General features: G+C 42.8%; 1 protein-coding gene across 3 annotated transcripts; it reads left to right on the top strand.

Moving 5' to 3' along the window:
* The first annotated feature begins 261 nt into the window (after positions 1-261).
* Positions 262-5,737, top strand: LOC120986232 (volume-regulated anion channel subunit LRRC8D-like). Of its 3 annotated transcripts, none has more exons than XM_040414684.1 (2): positions 262-512; positions 2,986-5,737. In XM_040414684.1, exon 2 carries the CDS (start codon positions 2,988-2,990, stop codon positions 5,334-5,336), a length of 2,349 nt encoding a protein of 782 aa, XP_040270618.1. In that variant the 5' UTR covers positions 262-512; positions 2,986-2,987; the 3' UTR covers positions 5,337-5,737. The 3 variants fall into 3 exon arrangements, with proteins under 3 accessions (XP_040270618.1, XP_040270616.1, XP_040270617.1); XM_040414682.1 differs by having other exon boundaries at positions 262-478; XM_040414683.1 differs by lacking the exon at positions 262-512 and adding an exon at positions 534-618.
* The last annotated feature ends 230 nt before the right edge of the window (positions 5,738-5,967 follow it).

The following is a 5,967-nucleotide window of genomic DNA, read 5'->3' on the forward strand; positions in this document are numbered from 1 at the left end:
TACCTGGGTCTGGGAACGCTCCTTGTTAGAGACTGTATTAGTAGCCATCTAGTTTATATTGTTTTTAAAGGAAGATGACCTTTGAATTTCTAAAGTTTGTCCACCATTTGTAGAGAATCTAAAACACTGATAAACTGTAAAGATAATAAATGCAAATCTTTTAAGAACTAGAAAGATGTGTACACAGGTTTTGAAAGCCAAGTTATGCATGACTGACTCATGTTTAAACCAATCAAACATTTGTGTGGGTGAGGCCGACGACTCTCAGATGTAGCTGCAGAGAGGAACGCGTGGAAAGTGGTTGCAGAGTGAAAGTTTCTCCCTGACAAAACTATTAGCCTTGGGAAAGAAGCTGGGGGACAAACTTTTGGATGTTCTAAGGATAAAGGACAGAGTTCACAAGACCTACGTTGAGGCTTGTCCTAGATTGAGAAAGATCTGCTACAGCTTCCTGGTTTAAAAATGCTCGCCCGCAGAGGTAAGGACTGTAATTTCAACAAGACTACAATCAGGTAAGAAAACCTGCAGAGCTGTGAGAGTTCAGCAGGATAAACCTGAAGGCCAATGCTAAACATAGCAGGGGAACCCAAGTGGAAGAAGCCAGGTAGCACTTGACAGGTAAAGGGCATCTTTATGTGGGGGCACAGAAATACATATAGGACTCATTTCTAATGATGCTAATTATTTCATTCTTTGATAAGTTTGGGGTGATACTGTTTCTTCTTGTGGAGACCACCAGTTGGCATAAGGACTCTTATAGGCCAGACAATGCTTCCTGGGAAAAGGGGTTTGTAAATTGGCTTTCATCCATGAAAAGAGATGCCTGTTTAGTACTACCTATTGGAGGCAGCTACTGAGAAACACCAGACCTATGTCCTCTTATTTAGCCAACCAGTACTCTGCTTTGCACTGATGAGGGGCAAGAAGCCCTCTGCAGGTGGCTGTTTCTTGCACTCATGCACACGAACGTATTTTCTGTCCGCGTCTGTTCTGTTTGGTTTTTTTTGCCACTCATTTAAATGTGGACACAAAGTCTGTATGTCCTATCCTTGCCCATCTTGTGGACAAGTACAGGCATTGTTACAATGGATCTACAAAAAAAACAAACGGATGTAACCCGAATTTTTTTTTTGCAGATCCGTGTTTTGCACTCCGCAAAATACATACGGTCATGTGTATGAGCCATGGAGAAGATTCTGATTTGACGTCGTCATTGGCAGGGTAGTTTTCTCCTATAGTTGGCACTAAAGAGTTCTCCTGGATCAGAGCTAATTTAGACAGTCTTTGATATTATAATCTATGACAAAACCATGGACCGAGTGTCTTTACCACATTGAAGTCCATTTAAGATTACTCAAGGATAGGATAGCCCGCCACCTTAATTTCTAATATGCAACCGACCAAAGTCTGCCACCTACATACTACATTGCTGAGAAAAATTGCACTTCCTTGAGAGGTTTTCATATTTTAATGTATATTTAATAAAAGGTATATTTTAAATTAAGGGAGATTAATATGATATTTGTTTGGTGTTTGTCACATTCCTGATGAGTACCTAATATGTGTTGTGGTAAACTACAAATCAATACACTATTGAAAAGATTGTAGCAGCACTTACGGAAGCAAAAGTCCAATTAGTGGTGGTGCCAGCAGTGTTGAGTTCCAGCCTGTAGAAACCCCATTGAATCCAGATAATAGAAGAAGACCGCAGCACTCTGACGTCCTCAATGCAACTGTAGTTTATTCACCAACTGAATGCAGCGTTTCGACTGACGTGGTCTTTCTCAAGCCTTGAGAAAGACCACATGTCAGTCGAAACGCCGCATTCAGTTGGTGAATAAACTACAGTTGCATTGAGGACGTCAGAGTGCTGCGGTCTTCTTCTATTATCTGCAGTGAATTACAAAGTCATCCTAAATGTCTAGACTTTCTGCCTGACATATGCTGTTCTAATGGTGGGCAGTATATTATTTAGGTGGAACGTGGAGAATGAGCATTTAAAGTTTTTGTTGTATAATGGTAATAACCATGGCAGCAGGGAATCACAATCCCTCGGAATTGATGCGGGTCACAGTGGTCAGACCCCCACCAATCAGTTGTCTGTCAGCAGATTTGTATCTATGACACTGGCTGACCTGTTACATGTGCGCTTGGCAGCTGAAGGCATCTGTGTTGGTCCCAATTTCATATGTGCCCGCATTACTGAGAAAAATTATGTTTTAATATATTAAGTTGATTCTCTAGGAGCAATGAGGCCGTTGCCATTACACCTAGAGGCTCTGCTCTCCTCTCCACTTTGACAGGGCCAGACGTGATGATGTTTTCTCTGCCTGGACCTGTCAATCAAAGTGCAGAGGGTGCAGCAGTTGCAGAGAGAGCTGAGCCTCTAAGTGTAACGGCAACGCCCCTGTTGCTCGTAGAGGCTCATTTGCATATATAAAAACATCATTTTTCTCCACATATGAACATGGGACCAACACAATCTGCTGGCAGATGCCCTTTAAGTGATTGTGTGGTAAACAAGTATGTTAAAAGTGGCTCCACAAACGGCATCCGAGCAAAAAACAGAACCGTGTATTGAGTAGCCGGCTGGAACTGACATTTAATGTTGCAGCCATGGTTTACAAATTACACCTGTCCCGCCAATAACAGTTAGTCGTAAAGAGGACCTTTCATGCGTCAAGATTGGACCGCGCTACAGCCAGGGAGAAGGAGACGCCCATTGAGAAACAGGGAAGTCTCCTCCTCCCTGTACCGATGCTATTAATTAGCATACCAGGTGGGAATAGTGAACCGGTGGCACAGCGGGCAAACGGAGTGGCGCCCAGACAAACTAGTAAGTGATATTACATCCCTGCACTATGCCCTACATAACCTGCTAGTTATTTCATAATGTCTGGACCCATGAAAGGTCCTCTTTAACACAAAAAAAAACAACTGACTTTTCATGTTTTTAATATTTTCCTGCTTTTTCCTCAATTTCAGGTATGCTCACAGTAAGCGAGGCTGCATCGCTGGCCGAGACCCAGGCCCATTTCAAGGCTATGAAACCTTGGTGGGATGTTCTCATGGATTATCTACTTATAATTATGCTTATGATATCTTTCTTCTCTGCAACACTCCTCATCACCATGGACAATGTTGTCTGTATGCCAAAGACTTCAAAGCTTAACAAGAACATGTCAAATGACGAAAGTGATGTCGGCATGACTACACAACCTACTCCAACTGTGCCAAGAGACATGGGTCACCTAACTAATTTAGATTACCAGCAATATAGGTATGTGAGTGTCGTTTGTTACCACAAAGTCGTACCTTGGCAGTCCAAATATTTTCCTTATTTGGCCCTTATTAACACTTTGATGCTACTGGTGAGCAGCAATTTCTGGTTCAAGTATCCTAAAACGTCTTCTAAGGTTGAACATTTCCTTTCCATTCTGCGCAAATGTTTTGAATCTCAGTGGACCACTAAAGCACTTGAAGAAACCAGTGACCAGCCACCTCCAGAACATAGCCGTCAAAAGTCCAGCAGCTCGCGCTCCATGGACATCTCCTCCAGGACACCACTGCTAAATGAAGTGCCATTTTCATTTGCACCACTTTCATTACCTGCAATCTTGGACAAAAAGGAGGAACAACAAGCTAAAGCTTTATTTGAAAAGATACGTCATTTCCGAGCTCTTGCTGAGGACTCAGATGTTGTATATAGAGTTTATGTTAGTCAGACCTTTTTTAAAGTGATTAAAGTCGCTATAACCCTTGGGTACTCACTCAGTTTGGTAGGTTCATTTAGCTTCCACCATATTTGTAGACCAGGTATAAAGAATCTCATGGGATATTCCATGTTTACGTGCACACATAACTTGGCCTTCATACTAGAAAAACTTCTGCTGACCTATATTGTGCTTGTTTGCATCTATGCTTTCCTGTCTGCTTATGCACTGTTTTGGTTATTTACTAGTTCACTCAAGGTGTACTCCTTTGACAAAAATAGTGAAGGACCTGGCTTTAGCGATATCCCTGATGTGAAAAATGATTTTGCCTTCATGTTACACATGGTAGACCACTATGACACGTTGTATTCAAGCAGATTTTCGGTGTTTCTCTCAGCTGTAAGCGAAGGGAGGCTCAGAGAGCTAGCACTTAATTCTGAGTGGCCATCAGAAAAGCTGAGACAGATGATCAACAAGGACACCAATGGACGCGTTGAGCTGCAACTGTCAATGATCCCTGTGATACCAAAAGATGTTTATGAATTGCGTGAGATTGAGGTTCTCAAGCTAGAGTTGATCTCATCAGCAAAGGTTGTAGGAGCAGTGTCTCAACTCAAGTCTCTCTCGGAGCTCCACATCAGTCACTGTTCAGTGAAAATGGACCCTGATGCATTCGCTTTCATTCAGGAACGATTACAAGTGCTTCACGTTAGATTCACAGACATGGAAGAACTTCCATCTTGGATGTACTATTTGAAGAATTTAAGTCAGCTGATTCTTTCTGGCAACCTCAATTGCTCCAACAACAAGTCAATTCGTCTACAGTCTCTACGAGGATTGTCTGGCCTTAGGTCACTTTCTCTGATGAGTAATTTTTCTCAATTACCTTCAGCAGTGCTGGATGTGGCCTGGCAGCTGTCAAAATTGAGTATACAGAATGGAGACACTGAGCTCAGGTCTCTGGGTCAGTTGAAACGCATGAACCACTTACTGGTGCTTCAACTTTGCCACTGCAAGCTCTCAAGGATTCCTGGTGCACTTCTTGACTTAACAAGTTTGCAATGTATTGATTTAACATCCAACCGCCTGCAATATGTTGATGAACTAGGAAACCTTCAGCGTCTTCGAAGCCTTAACATTTTAAGATTATCCCACAATGCAATCTGCCGCCTTCCACCATCTATTGAGCTTCTACGGAACTTGGAAGAGCTCTCCATTTCTTACAACAACCTGGAGAATTTGCCAGTTTCTCTTTTTAATCTTGTTAGGTTAAGACACTTAGATATAAGCTATAATCGCATTAGATTTATCCCCCATGAAGTTGGTCACTTAACACGTCTGGAAACACTGGCAATCATATCTAACCAAATTTCTTCTCTACCACGGCAGCTGTTCCGTTGCTCTAGACTCAGGTCCCTCCACGTTAGTTCTAACAAACTTTCCAGTCTGCCTTCTGAGATTGAAAAGCTACCCCTTCTGTCCAGCTTGGACCTTATGGGGAACAACTTGACTGAATTGCCACGGGAGATAGGAAATTGTTTACAGCTGAAGAAAGGAGGGCTTGATGTGGAAGAGCATGTCTTAGGAACACTACCTCCAGAAGTGAGGAAAAAATACTTGTAAATGGACAATACTTTATTTGATGAGACATTCCTCAAGGGTCTTAAAGAGTTTTTGTGGTAATTAAGATTTTAAGCAAGTAGGCGCACCCTGCCCCCAAACAGAATATTCATACTTTGTTCTATGCCGTTCCAGTCCTACGCTCTTTCTCCATCTTCTGGTCTCCACACTGTTTTCTTTTGGCAGTACATGGGCATTGTTACGTGGTGATATGGCCACAAGCAGCACATCACCACTGAAGTCAGTCATTGGAGCTGTTCACGTGACTAAACCCATGGCCAGCCAGATGTAAACAGTGCAGGGACTGAAAGATGGGGACAGTGTGGTGGACCTAGGTAGCATGGAACAGTTTTCTGTTTCAGGGTGCAGGCTGGGGGCACTTGATAAAAAATTATTATTGCTGGAAACCCTCTTTAAAGGGGTTGTCTGCTTTTTACTATTAATGACCTATCCTCAGGATAGGTCATCAATATCAGATCGGCAGGGGTCTGACTCCTGGAACCCCCGCCGATTAGCTGTTTGAAGAGAAGGTAGTGCTCATACGAGCACTGCCTTCTCTGCTGTGTTTACCTGCTCGCCGCAGCAAATACGGCGGTAGGCAGGTGTTATTACAAGTATGGCATCCCCATTTACT

This window comes from Bufo bufo, chromosome 1 (assembly GCF_905171765.1).
Source record: "Bufo bufo chromosome 1, aBufBuf1.1, whole genome shotgun sequence".
NCBI lineage: Eukaryota > Metazoa > Chordata > Amphibia > Anura > Bufonidae > Bufo > Bufo bufo.